General features: G+C 40.5%; 1 protein-coding gene across 2 annotated transcripts in view; it reads left to right on the plus strand.

Annotated features, from left to right (window-relative positions):
* Fbn2 (fibrillin 2) overlaps positions 1-20099 on the plus strand; it is a 204779-nt gene that overhangs the window by 3495 nt on the left and 181185 nt on the right. For both annotated transcript variants that reach the window (XM_027400938.2, XM_035439034.1), the window contains exons 3-5: positions 2164-2262; positions 5536-5631; positions 12511-12606. In XM_027400938.2, the coding sequence (XP_027256739.1) occupies positions 2164-2262; positions 5536-5631; positions 12511-12606 (291 nt within the window). The remainder of the gene's footprint in view (positions 1-2163; positions 2263-5535; positions 5632-12510; positions 12607-20099) is intronic.

Raw genomic sequence — 20099 nt, forward strand, 5'->3', positions numbered from 1 at the left:
AGCAGATGTTTCTAGTTTGATGTTTGGCTCTTACCAAGTTTCACACGAGAAGACAGTAAAGAAGTGTGCCTATTACTTTCTAAAGCATGATGCACTGTGATTTTGTTCCCTTTTTCCTTGTGATCATTTTATTATTCTTTTTGGAAGACAGGATTTCTAGCTAGTCTGCTGGGATGGAACTGTGTTGCCCAGGTTGGCCTTGAACTCCCAGGCTTTCTCGAAGCCATCCAAATGCTGCGATTACAGGCTTGAGACATCATGCCTACTGTTATTATTCTTAATTGTGGCTTGAAATGTCATTGAAGTACTTCCAAATTTCCATGTTTGTTTCCAAACCTACTTTCTAGCTTTCTTTTAAAAAATCTCTAGAAAAATCATCTAAGAACATGAAATAATGGAAGAAGAGTTTGCTTATGCATTTATTTATGGAGAAATTATGCAGCAGTGTTTTGATCATTGGGAAAACAATGAATGAGATTGGCTTAACATCACAGCATTTGCAAACTGAAAAAAAAAAGTCAGAATCTTCCAATATAACCCCCTCTCATTTATGTTTCTAATGAGAAAACTGAACCCAGAGACATTTTGAGTATTTTCTGTGCTCACAGTGGGTCACTGTCAGAGTGAGAACTCAACTTCACACCTCTTATGTCCCATGTGTTTTAAGTGCCAGCCCCTGCAGCTGCTCCTGATGTCACCAGGCTCCCAGTATGTACATCCTTTCTCCCTCTGCCTCCAGCATTCCTAGGATCCAAAATTTCAGTTAAAATGGAGGAGATGTAATATGACCACAGACTGCAATGAGCATAGAGAGAACGGGGCTCATCTGCCTTGCTTCATCCTGGTCTGTCTACTGGACAAACTGAAGCCTTGACAGAAAACTAACTGCTGGAGAATGTCCAGGCTCCAGCCCCTCCAACCTTCTTTTGGTTTGAAACCTACATGGGACTGTTACATCTAAGCCCTTGAAATAAAACTGTATTTTAATGCACATCTGGCATATAAAATTATTTATGGTATTAATTCAATGGTGGAAAGCATTTTCTTGCTTTTTTTTCCCCTCTAATCTCAAAACCATAATATCTTCACAGCATTTTCATTCAGGATAATCAGTTGAGACACTTTCCATATTATACAGTTGCTAAAGGGAATCTTAGACAAGGAAAGCTATTAGCAAGTTGGTTTGCTCCTGTAGAGGGTATTTCTCACATTATGGGGGTCCTAAGACTCTTTGAAAGCTCCCAGACCTCTCTCCAGAGAAAGATTCCTATGCACATTACTGCAAGTATTTACATGTAGTTTTGGGACCCTTCTTTTGTTTCTTGCATCCAGAGACAGAGTAAATCAGCACACAGCCTTCATGCTCAAAGAGGGAATTCAACTAGGGATGGAGAGACACATTTTTCCACTCCTTAATGGCCTGACTAAATTTGGGAGAGAGTTCCCATTCCGAGACACTTGAATGTAGGTTTCAAGTATCTGTGGTATGTGCTATGTCAGTGAGCCTAAACTTGGCTTAGATGACCCTTGCATTCACTAGGGGTCACAGCTGTAGGAAGCTTCAGTACCCATCCCCCATCAGAATGGCTTTTTAGAGCAGCAGGAGTGGGTTAGGTTGTGCTGATAATATGGCAGAAGAAAGATGAAGTCATGAAGGGGGCTAAAGATGGATGACAGGGTAGGCCAGAAGACATCTGGGATGGAATGTGCAGGGAGCATGATGTTTGGCCAGCTCACTAAGGTCTGGGGTCTCTGCCTCTACCAATTTCACATTCTTAAACAGTGAGTTATAGTTTCTAAGATGTTCAGTGTCTCTGGGTTTCCTCACCACTGCCAGCTCCCTAGGATCAAGACTGCCTCCTTTGGTGAATCCTGAATTCAAGTTTCCAGTTTTGAATAGAAAAAGCAACCTTTATTGATATACAAATTTAAAAATTGGTGTCAGTTGGTATTATAGAATTTTAAAGGAGTCCCATTTGTTTGTATGACACCATACAGAAATTATAAAACTTAGTCCCATATCTCCAGTGGGCTGTTTCATTACATACTAAAAGTCAGGTGTTTTGTGACATTAATTTCATATCTATGGTTTTAAAATATTGCTTTCTTACTGTGAAGCATGATTGAGGGTTCTGTCACTCATTCCTGTTGTGCTCTCTGCAGCCATTTGCAGGAACAGTTGTGGAGATGGATTTTGTTCCCGACCCAACATGTGCACTTGTTCCAGTGGACAAATATCTCCGACCTGTGGAGCAAAATCAAGTATGTTGCCTCTCTGTGGCTATAGCTACCTCATTTTCCTTAAGCCTGTGAACCAGTGACAAATGTCCTCCTTGAAGAAGATATGGATTGGGGGTTGTTTTCACTAACCAGGCTTGCTTATGTTAAATTTCCAACTAAGACAGTCTTGGTGTCTTAGTTGTTGCCTCAAGTAGGTAATTGTCACATAAGATGTGTGTAGATGTCTGGTTGTTTAGGATTCTACAAAGTTAATGCTTTGTGATAACTGTAACCTCCTGAGCTTTTACTATGTGCTGTGTGAGGTGTCTGCATTCTGTTAATCATCTCATCAACATTATTTGATAGTGTTATGATCCCATTTTGCAGAGGAGTAAAGTGAGGCGTGTGCGCACACACACACACACACACACACACACACACGCACGCACACACACACACACACACACACACACACACACACACACACACACACTATATATATATATATATATATATATATATATTATATATATACACTAACCCACTGTCCTACTTTGATGGCTGTTTCCGTGATGAACATCATGACCAGAAGCAACTTGATGAAGGAAATAATTTGTTTCATTTTACAGATCCTAAGCCACATCCCATCACCAAGGGAGGTCAGGGTAGGGACTTAAGCCAGGAAGCTGGAATCAGAAACTGAGTTAGAGTCCATGATGGAATACTGCTTCTTGGCTTTCTTATCTACCGTCTTTACCACCTGTCCAGATGGCATTGCCCATAGTGAGCTAGGCCCATTAATCAGGAAAATGTCCACAAAACTTCACCATGGGCAGTCAGATAAGTCAGTTCTTCTATTATGGTCCCTCTTTCTAGATGACTATGATTTATGTCAACTTGACAAAAATCTAACCAGCTCACCTACCTAAATCAACACAGGCTTTAGTCTACTGACTAGGGCTGGCTAACCCTATCATTCCAAACACTAGCCTGTGTTTATTAACTTTTCTGTGTAGCTGTTGCAGCCTCCCTTCGATTTGTGTCTTAACTATGAGGAGAGAAGATAAGAAATTTATTTACTGAAATACTGACCAAATGTTTTATATGTACTAACTCATTTGCTATACATTAATTCCCAATAATTCCATGAAAGTAACTATAACAGTAGACTAAGGGTATCGTTTTTCATGACTCTAGAAAATGCTGGGACTCCAAAGACTAAGATTAAATTTCCATGCAACTGTTTAAGATCACATTAACGTAAGATAGAAGTGATATTATTTATTTAACTGCTCCATGTCTAAACAAGGACTTTAAATCTCTGTAAAATGAGTATGATTTTGTTACATTTTAGTGGTTCCTTCCACAGGTTTTTGCTAAACAAGGGTAATGTAGAAGCTGTCTGATACAGGAGTAATATTCAAACTAGGCACACCGATGTGATTGATGTCTGATGGACCACTGACACAAACCTCTGGGTTCATTGTTTCTAGTGGTCTGTGCTTTCCCAGTGATTCGAGACTTAGCATTCACACTCACAAGGATGTCAAGTGCCTTCAGGAGCACATTTTCCTTGCCAGATTGTCTTCCAGAGACCCTTCCTTGTGTCTGCATTATCTAATGCTCAATTTGCTCTCACCCACCCTTGGCAACACAACAAAACAAAAGCAATGCTGCCATGCTGCTTCTTTTTTTGAGGGGAGTTCAAGACAGGGTTTCTCTGTAGCTTTGGAGGCTATACTGGAACTAGCTCTAATAGACCAGGCTGGTCTCAAACTCACAGAGATCTGCCTGACCCTGCCTCCCAAGTGCTGGGATTAAAGGCGTGAGCCACCACCGCCTGGCTGCAATGTTGCTTAATGAGCAGGCCTGAACAGGGAGGAACCTGGTTTAATCAGACATTCACACATTCATTTGCCCTTTAGAAAATATCTAATTCCTTTCCATCAGGAACTTTTCTAACCCGTCCAACCTTCCTTCATCCTGCTTGAACTTGCTAAAGCATTTTAGCACCATTTATCACTAACAACTGCCTGAAACACTTTCTTACACATGTGTGCAGGTGCTCACTCGAGTGGAAGCCAAAAGTTAACCTGGGGTGCATCCCTCAGTTACAGCTCACCTCCAAAATGAAATTCTTAATCCATTGCTGCTATTGCTGGCCACTGTCTACATGTCCACAGCTCCTGCCTCAGGAGGAGGCCGTGTCACCCACCCAGTGTTTAGGCAACTGCAGCTTTCCTTTGTCCATGTAAACCTTTAAATATGTGGGTTCCACTAGACAATATATTTCAACCCTACCTTTTGCTTACTATGTGGTTCAAGCCATCCTTATCTTTCCTCCAGACTCCCATCCACGTGACATCTTTAAATCCCCTTTTTACACAGCAGTTCATCTTTAAAATGAAATCGCTTCTATTGAAATCCTCCCTTCTATCTGCAATTGGGACATACATAACCCTTTGGTGGGCACAGAGCCCCACCTTGTCTGGTTAGCCTTGCCTGTCTCTCCAACACATCTTCTGCACCTTCTGCATCCTAAGGTCTTTAGATTGTTGGGTTCTGAACCTTCTGGGGTTGCTTTTTGCTACTGCCCATGCCTGTCTGGTTCTCATTTTTCAATGACAAATCCAAAGGTCACATCAGAGTGGAATTTTTTCACTAAAAATACATTCACTAAATTCACTTTGAAGTATTGGAAACTGATTTTTTTCTGTCTCCATGTTCCATAAGGACTGACCCCAAATGCATCATGACAGCAGGTACATAGACCCTGCTAAGTGGATACAAGTGTCTCCAATATGCCCTAAAAACTATGCCACTAACACCTTTTAGGGAATTCTTTTGACACTGGAATTGTAGTTTATTTTAAATATATACTGTCAATGTGTGACAACAGGTATATCCACACCTGTGAGCTTAGTGACAAATAATAAATATTGATTGGATTATAACATTGGTATCTGTAGAATATATAGAATATATTTGTCATCAGATTGGACGTGTAGTTTATTATAGTAAGAAATTACCAATACGGAGTCAGGTAGAAATATAAGGGTATTTAATAGGGAAAAGCCTTACTTACAGAGCGGACCAGCCAGCCGGTGGTAGTCTGTACAGCAAGAAGCAAAGAGAAACCGAAACCGAAAACGCAGTCCCCCTACTCACTCTGACCACGCCCTCACAAGCCCTCAGGTACTCTTGTAGCCAGCCCCTAAGAAGGCGTGGCTACAGCTTCCCCTACAGTTTATAGACATACAAGGTCATGAATATGATTAGTGACGGGTGTCTGTATTTTTCTTGTGTTCTTCTCAGTCCAGCAGTGTAGTGTGAGGTGCATGAACGGTGGGACCTGTGCTGATGACCACTGCCAGTGCCAGAAGGGATACATCGGGACCTACTGTGGACAGCGTAAGGAACCTTAGCAACAACTTTATTGTCAATAGTGTGACTTAGTGGCCATTCCATTTTAGTCAGAATGTAAGTTCTTACAAAGCTCATGGATGGTCATTGGAAGAGGTAGTTTTGTATAATAAGTCATAGTTCATAAGGAGTTGTTACACATTTAGCCTAAAGGAGTTCTTCTAACTCAGTACTTTTTGTGCTTTATAATATTGATGTTGAGTACTAGTGATGTGCTATCCAGTTTGACATTTATGCCCACAGCACATAGATGTTTTCCTGAAAAACTTGTAAAGGATACTGGAAAACTCTATAGCTCCCTTCACCCCCAACACGTACATGCAATTTTTAAGAAGTGTTCCAAATTAACCCCATGAGAGTCAATTTCACAAATTACCATTTGTTCAAATGTATTGAATGCCAGAGTACAGGACTGTAGGATTATTTGAAAAGTTGAGATATCACTATGAAGAAAGAGCTCTTACCCACATAAAGTACTGGAGACTTCAATCAGGATCTCATATCTGCCAGACAAGGAGGTTAGCACTGTGCTGTATCTCTACACCAGTAAATAAAAGTGCCTTCACTGGAGAGAAACATGCAATGATAAAGAAATAGTCCTGTTTGGACTGGGGTATAGAGTGTAGCTCCTGGGCTGTGACACATCCCTGCGGAATACATTTGGTTAATGTTCACCAAATTATGACACTTTTAAGAGAGCTTACACTGTTTTTGTTTGTTGGGTTAGTTTAGCTTGCAGAACTAAGCTTGAGTCTGAGGCTTTGTGAATGATAGGCAAGCTTTCGTAGCCGAGCTGGAGCCTCAACACTGTTTACTTTTTAATTTGAGACCGGATCTCACTTAATTACCCAGTCTGTCTTTGAGCTCATCATCTGGCCTGTGCTGGCCTAGAACAGCCTGGTGATCCTCCAGCCTCAGCCTCCCCAGTAGCTGAGATGTACAAGGCCTGCACTGCCTTGCCCGGCCAAACTTAGTGTAATTTTAAGTACATATGAAGAACCCAGACAGCGTTAGAGAAGGGTGAATACTGTAGACTTGTGGGCTTCCCTAAGAACTGCTGATCTATTTCCAACAGGGAGAACTGATGTTAAGTGTACATAGGCATCTGCTTTTAATTATGTTATTTATTTTTGTTGCGGTTTAAAATGTTTCTTGATTGTGATCAACATGTGTAACATACAGTTTATCATCTTAAAAAAACTTCAGTTACAGTTTGGTGGCATTCGTCCATTCATTGCAGGGCAAGCATCACATCCTCATCTTCAGGACTTCTGTGCTATAAAATCAGAGCGCTATACCCACGAGGTCATTGACCTCATTTCCCTCTCACCCAACCCCTAGCACCTACCATTCTATCTTTATGCTTTTGATTGCTCCAGGTTATCAATAAGGACAGTAAGCACAGGATTTGCCCTTTCTTCTCTGGTCCTTCCCAATTTACTTAGCCTGATAAACTTGCGTTTTATCCAGACTGTAGCATGTTTCAGAACTCCTTCCTCCCAAAGACTACATTGCTGTCAGGAATTGGCCCCCCCACTCTGTCTCTTGTGTGTGTTTGTATTGAATGTGTGTGAGACACTGTTTATGCATATGTTGATGAACATTTATGTGAATTCATCTTTTGTCCATTGTGAGTAATGCTGTTGCCAACACCGTTTTTACAAATAACTGTTTGAGTCCTGGTTCCCATTCTTTTGGACATACACTCCATCTGCTGTTTTCTCACAGGAACAATGAATGTATGGTGCAAGCAAAGTCTTTGCTGATATGTTAGCAAATATGGTGGTGAAGGTGGTAGCTGGTAGACAGTAGTGACAGGAATAGTTTAAGATGATATTTTCTTCTAAGCTGTCTTGTATGGAAAGGGTGTCACATTGTTGAGAGTGAAGAAGGAGAGGATGACGATTAACTTTTGAATCCAGAAAAGCCCTTGAAATACGATATTTATTAACATGAGGATTTTGGAAACATTTAAACTGCCTTAGAGCAGTTTCAGTGTTTCCAGTGGGTAGTGCTCCTTAGGAAGCATTATTCCATTTTATCAAGAAGTGTCACTGTGTGTCCTTCCCTTTGCATGGTGCAATGACACTGCATGTGTAGAGAAGAGGGCTGGCAGGTAAATGAAAAGGTAAAAGTTTGTGCTGATTAGTTTCTTGTCAACTTGACACAAGCTGAACTCATCAGGGAAGAGAGAACCTCAACTGGGGAATTGCCTCCATCAGATTGGCCTGTAGGCCAATCTGTCAGGCAATTTTGATGGATGATTGATAGGGAAGGGTCCAGCTCACTATGGGAAATGCATCCTAGGGGGCAGATGGTCCTATGTTGTATAAGAAATCAGGCTGAGCAAGCCAGTAAGCAGCCTTCCTCAATGGTCTGTTTCAGTTCCTGCCTCTGGGTTCCTGCCCCAACTGTGCTTCAGCTATGTGCCATTACTAAGAAGAACTGTAAACCAATTTCCTACCCAAGTTGGGTTTTACTATAGCAACAGAAGCATAAGTATTATATAATCAAATGCAAATTTCAGTAATGAGAAGGTCTAGGATGAGAAGAAAACAGTAAGGGAAAGGGAATGCATGTTTGCACACACATTGCAGTCTGTGTTTTTGATCCCGTGGGGAAAATATTATGGGCACAAGGAAAAGCTAGTTCAGAAATGCCGTGACAGAAAGTAGACACAGTCAACTGTGAAAATGGTGACAGAATCTCTGTTCCTGGAACAAGATGGAGACAAAGAAAAATGGCAGGAGACAGATCTGGAGAAGATGGTTTGGTTTTGCGGGCCAAGGGAAGAAACTTGAGCTATCTCCCAGATAAGATGGGAAACAAATGCATTTTTAGCAGTCAAGTGTCTTAGTTAGGATTACTGTTGCTGTGATAGACACCATAACCAAGTTGGGGGCGAACGGGTTTAGTTGACTTAAGCTTCCGCATCACAGTTCAACACTGAAGGCAGTCAGGACAGGAACTCAAATGGAGATGCAACCTGGAGGCAGGAGCTGATGGGAACTCAAATGGAGATGGAACCTGGTGCAGAGGCCATAGAGGGTTGCTGCTTATTGGCTTGCTCTCATGGCTTTGCTTGGCCTGCTTTCTTATAAACTCAGGACTACTAGCCTAGTGTAGCACCACCCACAATGGACTGGACCCTCCTCCATCGTCACCAATTAAGAAAATACCCTACAGGGTTTCCTGCAGCCAGATCTCATGAAGATATTTTCTCAATTGAAGTTTTCTCCTCGTAGATGACTATAGCTTGAGGCAAGTTGACATAAAACTAGCCAGCACATCAAGTGATGTGATCTGAGTAACATTTTTTACAAAGTCTCCAGGGATAACATAATGAGACAGATTGTGAGGGGGACAAGAAGGAAGCAGATTTGCTGATGGACACAAGGCCACCATGGCAGCTAAAGAGCTGGCAAGAGCTCAGATCACATGTGTTTTGTAAGTCATTTGTGAACCAGGTGTAATCGGGTGAAAAGTAAAAAAGAAAAAAAGAAAAAAAAGAAAAAAAAAAGGCAAAGGCCCCAAATAACAGATCAAAGGTGGAACCTGACTGAGTGATAATGCCATTTCCTTAATTGGGATCAGCTGAAAGGAGAATGCTTGGAAAGAGGCTGATAGAGCTCAATAGTCATGTTAGGTCCAGAGATCTGTTGGGCTTCTATGTGGATTTGCCTGTGAACACAGATCTAAGGACAGAGGTCAAGGCAGAGACATACTTAGGGATAAATATCATTTGAAATTTTAATTATGTAATATTTTAATCATAAGTATAGGTGACCATTAGAATGTTATAGACAAAAGAATAGACTTGAAGTCAGAGCCCTGGGTGACCTCGATGTTTTGACATAGGTGAAGCGAGGAAGGCTATGAAAATTGGGAGAGAAAGGCTGGATAGAAGGTGGGAAGAGAACAGGTCTGATACTGGAGAGGGAAAGTCACAGTAGTGTTAAGCTGTCCTCTGTTAGGGCAGTTTATTCCTCTTTTTAAACATTTTAACATGGTTGGTAGTATTATTTTTATCTGATATGTCTGAGTAGAAGTCACAGCCATAATTTCAATCTCAATGTGGGCCCAAGTACTTGTTGTCTGTGGAGCAGCACACATGGCTGTCTCATGAAAATGTGTGCCTGCTGTGTGGCCTAGCACAGCAGATGCTCGGGACATTTCTGACATGAAGTGTTCTTTAAGTATCTGAGCTCCTCCAATAAGTGAGCATGCTCCAGGCTGATGCCAGTAGTGTGCTCATGGCAGATGTCGCTGGCAGCTTAGCCAGGAACTTCCATTCATACCGAGTCTCCTCTGTCCTCCCTGCCCTTCCCTTTGGTCCCGTGCTATATAAAAACATTTCCTTTTTACTGGGTGGCCAATATTCCCTCCAGGGTAGAAATTTTGGATGTATTAAAGTGCATTTCCTGCTGTCATTCAACTGTCAAGTACTATTTTCATTACAAAAATGCTAATTCATAAAATCATACCTCACTCAGAAGACAAAATTACCCAGTTGAATGTTTTGAGTGCTTCTACTCCATTTATACTTTCTGCTTCTCTATCGTTTCTCTTTAGTATAATCTTTTGATGTTGGAAAACAAATCTCTTATTTCATAGTAAACAAACAAACAAAAGAAATCAGCAGTTAAGAGTACAGAAAAGAGGCCATTTGTGTTGTGCATGCTCTTAATTCCAGCACTTGGGTGGACAGGTAGGCAGATCTCTGAGTTTGAGTCTAGCAGTGGCTACAAAAGGAGACCCTGTCTCAAAACAACCAAGCAAACACTCCCCCCCCCAAACAAACAAAAACCAACGCTCCAAGACTATATAAAAGCCGTTAGCTTTTCATGCAGGTTTGCTTAATTCTCACAGCAGGTGTTGTGAGTGGCACACTAAGGACCAGGGAGGTTGGAAAGCTGGGGTGGAGGACAGGAGTCACTGCTCATTGTGCACACCTGCCTGACAAAGTGGTAGCAAAGGTGCTGGGAAAGGCTGGTACAGGGCAGGGCTGCATCAGTAACCAAGGGCTTGGAGGGCGGAACTTGAGGCCAGCTAACTGGTCCTCTTTTGTTATTGACGGGAACAGCAGAAAATCACTGGTGGTGCAGTGGGTCCTGGCCTTTCTGTCCACAGGATCCATATGAATCTTCACAGTGTTAGGAACAAGAAATCAGAAATGTCAGAACCATTTTAAAATTGGTGTTCACTTATGTCATAGGCTCACATAAATATTTTACCAACAGTAATTGTATTTTCTGAACCTCCAAACACATTGTAAAGAAGAAAGAACTTGTTACCCTATCGCAGACATGTCAGGTTAGGGTTACACCCTAAGTGGCCAGTCTCTTCAGGAGAGGCCAAACCTTTATCAGCACTGTCCTCCTTTCTGGATTTGGAAAACTCAGAGAAGCAGCCTCCTTCTGCTTATAGATCCCAGCCAGGGGCAGACAGAGTCTCTCCATTTGTGTGTCTATCCTGCAAGTGTTACAGATATGCATGTGTTTGGAGGGCAGAGATGGTCGGATGCCTTTCTTGGTAGTTCATTTTATTTTGGGGAGCGGGGGAAGGGGTGGCACTGAAGCTTGGGCTACCATTCAGTCAGGATAGCTGACCAGCGAGCTCCAGGAATCTGCCTGTCTCCATCTCCCCTGTGCTAGGATTACAGGGGCACCAAACTTTTTGTGTGGGTGCTGAAGTCTAAACTGGAACCCTCATGCTTGTGTGCAAGTACATTCCTGGCTGAGCCATCTCCCTAGCCTGTCTGTGTCTTTTCCAAAGGCTGGTACAGTAACAAGATGTGGCTGGAAAAGCGGCTTTTGTTCCAGTTCCCTTCCACTTGATAACATTTAAAGAAGATTCCTTACATTTCCGTTAATCACATTCAATTAAAGTTATCCTTCTGCAAAATATGTGTTGGTCAGTTGGGAAATCATAGATCCAAATCTAGTAATTCTTTACAATTGAGCCTTCAAATCCTGCAAATGATCCCAAAATTACACTCTCCTTAGAGATCTCTGGGAATTTCTTGTTCTCTCTGACATTTCTATCCACCCCCATCTGTCTCACAGCCCTCATGGCCTTCATTCCCCCTTTCCTGCCCTTTGTATTTATTCATCTAAGTTTTTCGCCTGCCCCATGTTTCAAGGCAATGATGTGTCCAAAGTGCTACTTAGAAACATGGCGTGTGATGTGTAAAGAAGCAGAAGATGTGACTCTAAGGAAGACACACTTCTCCAGAGCCATGTAGCATCATGCCTTTGAGCAAACTGTTACTGCAACAACTAGCCCTGAGGTCACATAGTGTATAGCATCAAAGTGTGACTGTAATAAATAACCCTGAGGTCATTGACACGCTGATGCTTTGAGATGAAGAAACTCTTTTCATTGCAAGTATGTGTCCTCTTGCTGTGATTGACATTGACAGAGCAGCAATTACAGGCCAATGCTCTCTGGACAGTGATGCTGGATGAACAAAGAGCCAAGTGGCTGCACCTTCAGCCTACACCTGTCCACTTATTGTGCTTCTTGTTTTTGATATATACCTCACTTGGAGGGCAATGGATGTGCTAAGCCCCTTATGTCCCAGAGAAACAGGTAATAAAATACTGAATAGTGATCTTCTGACTCTTGTGAGCATCAGACCCAGCCAATATTCATGAATCTGATAAAGAACTTAACAATAAGTTTGATTAACAATAATATCTATAGATTATTGAAGCATCTCTGGTGTAGCAATGGATCAGATTCATTCGCTCATGTTTTAGAGAAGCAATTGGTTATAAGATGTTTTCTTGGCAGCATTGCTGCAGGGTCTTGTTGTGTTTGCAGACTTGCTGTTTAATGAGCTGTTTCTTGATGTTTTGTGTGCAGCTGTCTGTGAAAATGGATGCCAGAATGGTGGGCGTTGCATTGGCCCCAACCGCTGTGCTTGTGTTTATGGATTCACAGGGCCACAGTGTGAAAGAGGTAAGAGGGGAAAAGAGACTGGGGGACTAAATTTTCAAAGTTTATTCTATAATGTTATAATGATGTTTTTGCTACCCTATGGGAGTTATTTCAATGAACTATACTTATTTATTTATGCACCAGTGGTTTGAATGGTAAGGGTTGGGGCAGCCGTCTCAGGAGCGGAACGCCTTTAGTGATTTTCATAATAATGATGAAATCTGAGCGGCCAGTTCAGAAGCAGTAGGTCCAGGATGATGCTGACTGATGTGTCAGATTCCCATCATGCACTTCATTTGTTTTCTAGACACTATTGGGAGTACCCCTGACTGAGATAAAAAAAAAATTAACAGCAATATGTCCCCGGGTAAATGCCACAAAATCGGACACAAATTGCCGTAATAATAAAGAAACACACTACATTCCATAACAGAAGTCTAGAGCTACTGGGCTTCGTATCAGATGTTATCAAGGCGTTCGATGTCTTGCTCCATTTCTCTTGGCTCTGCAGTCCTGTGTGCTTCTATTTGGTCTTACTCTGATGGGTTTTGGAGTGTTTTCTTGTTGCTTGTTTTGTGATTGCATGAGGACTGTAATCATTACTGAGGCAATAAACTTCCTTGATCCATCTATGGAGAGAAGCCTCTCTTTAACTATTTCTTGGTTAGTTGTAGTCTTCAGAGATATTTCGTGCTAGTGGGATTAAGCTTGGCTTCTGCACAATGGTCCTTGACAAAGGATAGCCTTATTATGTTGGCTCTGGATTCAGGACCCATTCCTGCAGTGTGGTATGAGGTAAGCTTTCCCAGAAATACATGTAAAAGATGGCTGGGTATGTGAACCTAGCAGAACTTCCCTTGGGTAAGACAACAGGGTTCGAGGAATGGATGCTCGAAGAAAGCATCCTGCACTGACCACTGTGCCTCCATAAACAGTCTTAAACCCAACATGAAATCAACTTAAATGATTTCAATAGCAATTAAACCTGTTTCCTATCAGCTGCTGAGAACATCTGACATTGATGCTCTAGCAACTTAGCCATGGAGCCTGAGAGCGGTGTGGAAATGGTCCACCAAAGAAGTTAAACCCATCATATGTAATAAATGGCCCTGCGCCATGAGAATAGATTAAAAGTAACATTACATAATCCCATTGTTATATATATATATATATATATATATATTATATATATATATATATCTTCAGGTTATTTTCCCTGGGCTTGTGGTGGCATCTAAAGTTAAATAGCACTTTATTGGAAAACTAAAGTGTGTGAAGTTAATATCAATGAAATATTCCAGGTATATATGCAGAGAACATTTGGAATTGTGAAGATAACTTGTGCCTCAAAACCTAAGCTCATTATCCTCACAAAAATGTCATGTTGGTGTTCAGGATAAGCCTTGAAAATAAGAGTTCTGAGGTATGAAAAGTTAGGCATATACCAACTTTTAACATATGCCTGTGTGTATGCACTCTGAGTTATTTATGCTATTCCTAATGAATGGAGACTTCTTGGGACTAAAGTACATTCCAGAGATGACAGAGTTTATCATTATTCTTAGGATGAAGTATAAAGCTTTTACCAGATGTTCTTCTTGGGAGAAGGAAAATGAATCCTGAGATGTTAGCACAAGTTGATTGAAATGAAATAATACAGATTTAAAGACCATAGAATAGAAGATAATCAACTAAAAAATGCAGACACAGTCAGGACCAGTGGAAACGATGCTCATTATTTTCTGTTGTTCATGTGAATTCTACAGCTCTTTCATCAAAGCAGATTTCAAAGTTAGTTCCTAACTGGTGCAGAGCGGGTGGCAGCCTTTCAGCCCTGGCTTCCAGGCATTACATCACTGTTCTCCAACAGTTATTCATTCACTAGATTTGACTCCAGTAGAATGGTGTACATTTTACATGTACAGTAGCATGTTTTCAGAAGACATTATAAAATTAATCAGTTAATGAATTGGCCTTAAAAACTTGCTTAATTTCTTTTTAATTACCACCCTTCGGTCATGAAAGTACAAAAGCTTCATTGCTTTCGAATAAGGAGTTAGGAATTTCCACTCCTAAATCACAGCCATGAGCTTTAACATTTCAAGGACCCAGGTTTTTTTTTTTTTTCCAGTAGAATTTTTACACGTACATAATAATTTTTATAAAATTAGAGTTCATAATCTCTCTTAAGAACTATTGTAACTACTATATACAAGAGAAGTGACCCATTTATGTGGAGAAAATAGACTAATTTGCCTGTTTACAATTAAAGTTCATGTCTTTAATTACTGATTTCGGAATACATGTTCTTTATTATAAAAGAAAAAAGCTTCATAAAGTCAAGGACATTTCCCCTCCTTAATGTAGAATACATGCAGTTTTCCTTCAAACTAGCCTCCTGGGCTCAGGGGTCACATAGAGCAGGCCTGCTTTTGCAGCTATCTGGGTTCTGGCAGACTGCTCTCTGGACTCGGGAAAAGACTGAAGGTAGCTAATGACTGACATGATTAAGCTATTTAGCTTGCATCTTGGAGCTGTAAGCTGAAACTCTGGAGTCTCTTGTCTTTATGGTGATACACAATGACCTTTTATAGTTAGCAGAAAAAGAGGGAGAGGCCTTGTGGTCACATGCTGACTGTAAAACACAGATGGCTCAGCTGTGTCTAAAACACATAAAAGTATTCAATTATTTTTGCTTCTTTGACAAAACAGATGAAAAACAATTGTATTTCCCATGCACCTGAGAAAAAGCAGAAACATCCATCAGCATTATGCAGCAGGCCTCAATGATCCCTGTCTGAGAGTACCTTACTGCTTATCAAGAGACATTTCAAGGAGGCAGAGAGGGCATAAGTGAGTCTGCATGAAGGATGTTTAGACACGCTCACATGCTTATTTGATTCCCGATGCGGTCTGCCCACCCCCTCTTTTTTAAAATTTCTTTGACTTCAGTGAACTGACTGCTTGTTTAATGACTGAATTTCCCCTGCAGCTTTCCTGAGGAGCATCTGGTAAAAATATATGCTACACCCTTTTAGTTACACATAAACTGTTACTACAGATTACTTTTCTCATGTAAAATGTGTTTTTCTTAGAAAAGCATTCAATTCTGTATACCCTGATACCTAGTGACATTGTCTTTAAAATTTAAGTCTTCCCAGCACTACCAAAAGAAGGTGATTTTTAAAAGGAGGAACTACGGAATTTCTTTTTGAACCTATCAATGTTTTCAAGAAAACTCTTTCCAAGGTATTCATTTGCAAGGATATAGGATCGTGAGAGCAAGTTACAGTGGCACTGTTTGTAATAGCAAAGCATTCAAGCCTTTAGAGAAAATGATGTAGAATCAGTTCCATGTTTGGGCAGTTCTCATAGAATCACACCATTGTAGAGACAAATGCATGAGCTCATTGTCAGAAGAATGCTGAGGCAGAATACTCTGGTGTCTCCTGGAGCCTTGGAGCCATAAGGCTCTCACTCATGTCCACCTGCAGCACTTTCATTATGTGTCCTGATTGGTTGAATACTAACACTGTTTCTTTCCTACCCAGCTTAAACATCTAAAGTATGCACACACAGCCAGGTGGTGATGGCGCATGTCTTAATCCCAGCACTTGGAAGGCAGAGGCAAGCAGATCTCTTAGTTAGAGGCCACCCTGGTCTACAAAGTGAGCTCCAGGACAGTCATGGCTACTCAGAGAGACTTTGTTTCCAAAAACAACAATAACAAAACAAAAACAGGGTGTATATATACTTCCTGTATTATCTATTTCAGTATGAATGTGGTCATAGCACATTCATGATTGAAACTTCAAGTTTCATTAAAAAGGTTTGAATCTACATGTTTGTTCATGCCCTCCCATCTAGAGATAATGTAATTGTGATAGTAACTAAACCACTTTGACCTTGTCTATATTCTCAAAAACAAGAAGAAAGCTGTCTTGGAGTTTCTCTGGGTTCTGGAAATTACTTGGACAAAACCCAATTTGTAAAGAACTCATATGCTTGTCAACCTGTGTTGATTTCTAAGACTTGGAATTTATTATAATGTATGGTGGATTTCTACAATATTTTAGTAACACAGAGACTAAATAATATGAGCAGAAATACAGGAATGTATGATAGAAGAAATAAACCAGTACCTTACAGATATGGGCAGTAGATTTGATACTTTCAAGAATCATTACTTCATAATTAGCAGCAATACATGTATAATGTAAAATAGTTAAGGGAACAATACAATATAAAAAGAGAAATTGCAATTATTCATAATTAATAAGCCAGGATTAAGTATTATTTATTTAGTTAGCAAGTAAGTTGGGTCTCCCATTCCTATTATACATAAATTATTTTCAAGGAATGAGATCTTGCCATTCTTGCCAACATCTACTCTGTAGTTGAAACACTCTTATGCTGCTCTTCTCCTTTGGTACTGTTAAACATTCCATGGGCTGTTTAACATGACTACACTGAATACTGAAGTTATGGGGGTGAACCTGAATCATCTATGCCAGGCCTCTCATCTTTATAAAGCCATTTCCCAATCTCACAGATGAAGAAGCTTGGCCTAGGTCAAACCCATAGCACTGAGAATATGAAAATCAGAGGACACAAGATTGCAATCCAACTCAAGACCCCAGACTCAGTCCCCCCCCCCATCATGGGTGTCTGGGCAGGCCATCTTCTGCCATTTGATGAAAACAACAGAGATGGTGACATGTCCTGCTCATTTCCATGGAAAAGCTTCTTTGTGATTGGTTCCTTATTTAGTATGTTTGGAAAATCCTTTATTTTTCTAAAATATTATAAATGTCTAGTTTTTCTCCTGCTTTTGGCATTTTATTTCTTTTTACCCTTTCAGCCATAAATTAGAATATACGACTACAACTAAACTACACTTATTCAGGATGTTTAACCTTTACTCACTTATCAAATATTGAGTACTTGGAAGTCTAGTTATGAAGAAATAGTGTATATCCTATGCACAATAAGCAAATTGTGTATTGAAGGACCAGAACTGGAAATCCTCTTTAAACACAAAGATCCAGTGCCCATGATAGATACCATAATAGGAATGTGAAGAAGTAATGAGCTCAGAGATGCTTCTCAACTGTAAGAAATTAGAACAGCTCCCTTGTTAGGAGCAAATGTGGTGCAAAATTCCATCAGACTATCCCCTACACTGATATTATGAGTGATATTATAGCTCATCTATGGCAGCAATGTTTAACCTCCACAATCAATTATAATTTCTGTAGTGTACTAAGTCAGTCCTTTTTCTTTTTCCAAAGGTGCATTTCCCTTTCCTTTCACACTGAAGATTTAGTGGAATGGACACTGTAAAGAAGAGAAATTATCGAGTATAAATGTTAAACCCACATATGCTTATGAGTCAGTGAGCACACACATCTCACCAGTGCACACACATGCAGTTCTGCTCTGCTAAGGTCATGAAGAAGAGCATTTTATAACCTTGCACCCTCTAAGCCAAACTTAGCCTTAAATGGGCATCAGAAAAGTACCAGAAGATCTGTGAGAACTTTATGTTTTGGCACTAGCTAGACAACATCTTTATCTTGAATGCCATTAAGAAGACAAGGTGGGGGTGGGGTGGGGAATGGAGCAGACTCTAAAGAGCAGAAGCAAAGGAAGAGAAGAAAAAAGAGATGATGGAGATGCAAGAAGCAGTGGAAGGCAAGGCTTGTGAAGCTTGCTTATGTCAAGGGGGGACTGGGTTTTGGAGAAAATCATTACCTGAATAGGTTCATCTGGAAAAGGCCCTGCCTTCCATCTCTTTGTTCTTAGTTAACTTAAGCCTCTCTGTTACATCTGCTGAATAAGATATTTACCCATTTCAACATCAGATCAGATGACATAAGAAGTTACCAGGTCTGGAAACTATGCAAAGCTGCCATACCATATATAAACTCATAAAACTCACTTGTAATAAAATATTGCTATGTAGGAGTTTGTTGAAAGGAATTAAATACATCTGTGTATAGATGGGAGAGAATTGTATAACAAATACAATTATTACCCAAAGACCCAAAACAAATAATGCCTGTTTCTAGGAGTGAATGTAGCCTTGTAGTTTACTCATTGAGTTATTGGGAGGATTGAAATAGTAAAACCTGACACATGATCCGTGAGCCTGCCACACAGCTGGCATCCACTATTACTTGTTGAGTTTCATGAAGGTTGGGTACAGTAAAAATTCAAAGGTTAGTATTACCTTTGTGTGGCATTGCTTGACCTCTCTGATACCTGCTGCTACACAGGTAGTTGGTGACTCTGGTAATTAAATGACTAATCATGTAATGTGTGGCATCCCGTAGGTGACAATTTGAATAGTTTTAATGACTCTCCAAGTTATCAGAAAGATCTTCGTGGCAGTGACTTACTCAAACTTAAGTCTCACATGGGAGAACCAATGAGAACAAAGTTATAGAGATGAAATTTAATGCTACTATACAGAGGAGGGCTTGGAATAAATGGGAAATTTGGGAAACCTTTCATCTTCGTGAAAAGAGAGTTAATTGAGAAAATTTCTAGCCAGTGTTGGCACAGAAAATGTGTTATAGCTATAAAAATCCATGAAGCCAAGTTAGGATATGCACACATAGAAATGAGTATCTTGATGGGGTGTGAGGGGGGTGATTTAGGATTTGGCACTCACTTCTTGCTCTTGATTAAGATACATTCATTGTAAGCTACCCCAGTGTCATCTTTGTTGTTTTGTGACATTGCAAGAGTGACTGGAAAGTCTTCTCACTACTTGGCTTGTTATGCAGTTGAATAATCAGATTCTGTATTTCTTGTTTTGACAAGTTTTTTTTTTTACCCCAAATATCATAATTACTTTTAGCATTCTTTTATTTGACCCCTTTAAAGTTTGTCTTTTCCCTGTGCATAGAATATTGCTGAAGGATTTTCACAAAGAGAGGTATTTGGTCAGTTCAGGACATCATTAATCTGCAAAAACATCACCTCTCCACTTCTTATTTATCTGTGACAATTAGACATATACCCCCTTTATTTTATCTGCCATTTATCTAAGTTCTGTTGGGTAACTTGCTTATCTTTGTGTTACATGTGCATATTTTCTGGGCTGTGAGTCTCTCAACAGCAGAGAATTTTCCTCTCCACTTGCCTGTGTGCCCTTTGGGTTTCATATGGTACAATGCAATTGAAGACACAGCATAGCTGCATTGTGAGCCTGTGGGATTCCCAACAGAAGTAGCCAGACAAGAAGTGCTTAGAGAGGGTCCCCAAATGTCCCTGGGGGCTCATTTATCTAGCATGGCCATAATACACAGTCAGTGAAAGACAGGACAAGGCCGGAAAAAAACTTGGACCTGAATGTGGAGTGTTTGGAAAACCAGAGGCCAAAGGCTGCTCTTCATTCAGTCTGCACTGAGGGAAGTGCTTTGAGTGGCTTCAGGACTTGAAAGTAGCTCTCCCAAAGGTCAGTCTGGGGTGACAAGCCAGAATGTAGGCTGGGAAGTGAAAGGGCA

This window comes from Cricetulus griseus, chromosome 2 (assembly GCF_003668045.3).
Source record: "Cricetulus griseus strain 17A/GY chromosome 2, alternate assembly CriGri-PICRH-1.0, whole genome shotgun sequence".
NCBI classification, from domain to species: domain Eukaryota; kingdom Metazoa; phylum Chordata; class Mammalia; order Rodentia; family Cricetidae; genus Cricetulus; species Cricetulus griseus.